The sequence below is a fragment of the Pseudochaenichthys georgianus genome, unplaced genomic scaffold (genome assembly GCF_902827115.2).
Source record: "Pseudochaenichthys georgianus unplaced genomic scaffold, fPseGeo1.2 scaffold_406_arrow_ctg1, whole genome shotgun sequence".
In the NCBI taxonomy this organism is placed as follows: domain Eukaryota; kingdom Metazoa; phylum Chordata; class Actinopteri; order Perciformes; family Channichthyidae; genus Pseudochaenichthys; species Pseudochaenichthys georgianus.
The window spans coordinates 144,421-147,673 of NW_027262971.1; the positions used below are offsets into that span (position 1 = coordinate 144,421).

A 3,253-nucleotide genomic window follows, 5' to 3' on the forward strand; every position below is an offset into this window, starting at 1 on the left:
TCACTCCTGGGCAGGTGCTGCCATCTGGTGGCCAACAGGGTGTGGCTCAAAAGAAACAGACCAATGGTACATTAAGGGTTGGCTCCATCTGCTGGACATATTGTATAATATTTCAGTCAGAACTAGAACCACGGTGTTCAAATGTAGAACTATTACATTTCACACATATTTGTATATTTAAAGCATTACACATACATCATTTTGATCAGAAGTACAAAAGGGATTAGTAATTAATCCATAATAATTTAAAGAGAAGGAAAAACACATGTTTACACTCAAACTATTTGCATGTCTGGATGAAGGGCAGGGCATTCAGATAATACGAATAAGTGTTCACTAAAAGTGATAATATTAATAATTATAATAGAAAGAAAACATAGGCCTACTCTTGAGTCAGTTTAAATGTTTGTGATCTGTTGCTATCCAGCTATATTCATTTAAAGCATTGTACTACTTGTGTACGTACGCATAGCTTGGTCCGCTTTTGGTAGTTTCTCCTATAATCTCTTGCAGGTAATGGGGATTCCTTTGCAAGGTGTACTTATCAACACCGCTCTCTTGTGTTCACTGTTTAGTATCGACACTGGACACCCGGCCTGGGAACATTCCCCTTCCCACTGCTTTAACTCGCAGCATGGTCACCGGCATGGCGTCACTCTGCGTGGAAAGGAGCTGGGGGCACTTCTTCTCAGATGAAAAAGCCTTCTGAGTCCGGAATACCTGTCTTCCCTCTTTAGTGTTGCTAACCCGACTCACTGGTTGCTATGTGCAAAGAGAGAACATGTACAACTTGGACAAGAAGACACTGTGTCAAGAGCACAATTAGGATTGTGTAGTGTGGAAGGCGTTCGGGCCCCCACACATTGCCTGAAGGACTGATATCATTCCACACAATATTAAGAACTACGTTGGTAAATAAATGATTAAGTAAAAGCTATAGAAAACATGTGAACACAGAGAGGCAGGATTCTGTACTGCTGGCTTGTATGTTTCTGCATTGAACACATCCCACTTTGGCTGCACTTGATCCGTCTGTCTTCCTTCTGCTTGGTCTGAGAGTTTAGTGTGAAAAGTAACACATGAAATAACACAAATCTTTAGCATTTTATTCTTCCATACCTGCATTGTTAAGTCGATATGTTTCTTTGAAACTTGTGATGAATGGATTCAATATTTCGATCTACTGACAGCACTCACTAAACCAATGACATGTAGGTAGATGATGCTCGATAGGTGAATGTGCTTTCAGAGAACAAGCCGTCTCTTCCACACAGCTCTCCAGAGGGACTTTCAGATACTCAGTCTGCTGCCATGGGGGCTTTGCTTCCTCAACATGTGAGGACATGTCGTCATGCTTACCATGTCGAGTCCACCTACTGCCTGAATGTCCGCTCGTCCTGTACACAAAGAGATTGTCACTAAAGGAATGCATTAAGACAACAACAATACAACAACCATAAACAACAACAAAGATGGAGAGATGTTTATCTCATGAGGAGTCCTCGTACAAGTACTAGCTACGCTTTGTTAGTGATATGTGAAGTGGGGATTATTACTCATTACATTATAATAATCATTTCACCACAAGGACAATGTTGTTTATGTTGTTTATTTGTGTTCTTCAATTACATGTAATGGACTCAGGTGACATGTTCATTGTTGACCAAAACTAAATGAAGACATAAACGAGAGACAACAACAAGTGCATTTGAGAATGACCATATCATCAATAAGGTGTGCTATGTTGTGAGTGAGGACAGACGCAGAGAGCATGCTTCAGCTGCAGCTGCTGGAGTGTCCACCTCCTCAGGAGTGTGGAACAGCTTACAGACGGCTCCGTTATCTGTAATCAGTGTGCTCCAAAGAGTGCACTTGATTACAGAAACAAATCCTCACATGAACTATTAACGTGCCATGATCACATAAATCACATCCCTGCATTGTTATGAACTCAGTCATCAGTCGTGATGCATTAGACACGTTTGCAGAACAATCTCTTCAGCCGTCTATTAATTTCCTTCATCTTCAGACCATATACGATGGGATTAAAGAGAGGATGAAACAACAATATCTGTAAAGACATTATTAAACGTACAGTTCTGGAAAAATCAGTTCCAAGTCGAAGTAAAAGTACATCATAAGCACCCAGACAAGTGAAGTTAATGAGAACCAGCAGATGGGGTAAACAGGTCTGTGCAGCCTTCCTCCTGACCTCCTGACTGCTGCTATAGCAAACTATAACTATCCTGATGTATGTGAAAAGAATGAAGAGCACGGGGCAAAGTAAAGACACTACAAGAACAACAAGGCCGTATAGAAATAGCAGTCTTGAAGTCACACAGAGAAGTTTTTGAACCGTGCTGTTGCAAATTATTCCTTTCAAATTGAAGCGACAGAGCTTTTTGTTAGCACTCACTAAAATCGGCACTGAAGACTGGCAAGCAGGCAGAAGCCACGCCAGGATCAGCAGCATGTGAACAGTTCTTTTTCTCATGATATGTGGATACTGCAGAGGTTTACAGATAGACACATATCTGTCATAGGCCATGGCTGCCAGCAGGAGGAATTCTGAACAGCCCAGAGAGTAGTAAAGAAACCACTGAAACAGACAGGCTGAATAAGATATGATCTGCTTCTCTGATAAGAAGTCCATCAGAAGCTTTGGATAGACAGCAGAGCTGAACAGAACAGAGTTAACCAGCAAAGCTGCAATGAACACGTACATAGGCTCATGGAGGTTTCTGTGTGAAGCAATGATGCACACGATAGCTGAATTACTGCAGATGATCAGAACAAATGCAGTAAACATGATCACAAAGTAAAGATATCTATACCTCTGCACTTCCACATGCCCGTCAAGAGTTATATATGTCACATTATATTCACCAGCCATCACTAGTTTGTATAACACAAGGCAGATGATGCTCACAGTACGCATGAATTAAGATATGAAAACATACAACCTGTTTGAAATGTTTCATGTGAAGTGACCTGCACCTCAGAGAGTGAACAGCTCCGCTCTGTGGATTCTTCTTTATCACATTCTTCAGCCTCCACAGATCCCACTCAAACTGTTCACAAAGGTCTGAGCAACTTGTAAACCAATGAATGAAACTCTAGAGGCATATGGACAGCAACAGGGAGGGGGTGTTTGCAGGAGGAAAAACAAATACAGGTATGGAAGAATAAAATGCTAAAAGCACTTAGAGATCAAGATCTTTATTATTTTATTTCTTACTTTTCACTTTAGTTT

General features: G+C 41.0%; 1 protein-coding gene across 1 annotated transcript; it reads right to left on the reverse strand.

Moving 5' to 3' along the window:
• Positions 1 to 1,972: 1,972 nt before the first annotated feature.
• On the reverse strand, positions 1,973 to 2,893 carry LOC117442286 (olfactory receptor 11A1-like). The gene has a single exon (XM_034078288.1). It carries the CDS (start codon positions 2,891 to 2,893, stop codon positions 1,973 to 1,975), a length of 921 nt encoding a protein of 306 aa, XP_033934179.1.
• Between the last annotated feature and the right edge of the window lie 360 nt (positions 2,894 to 3,253).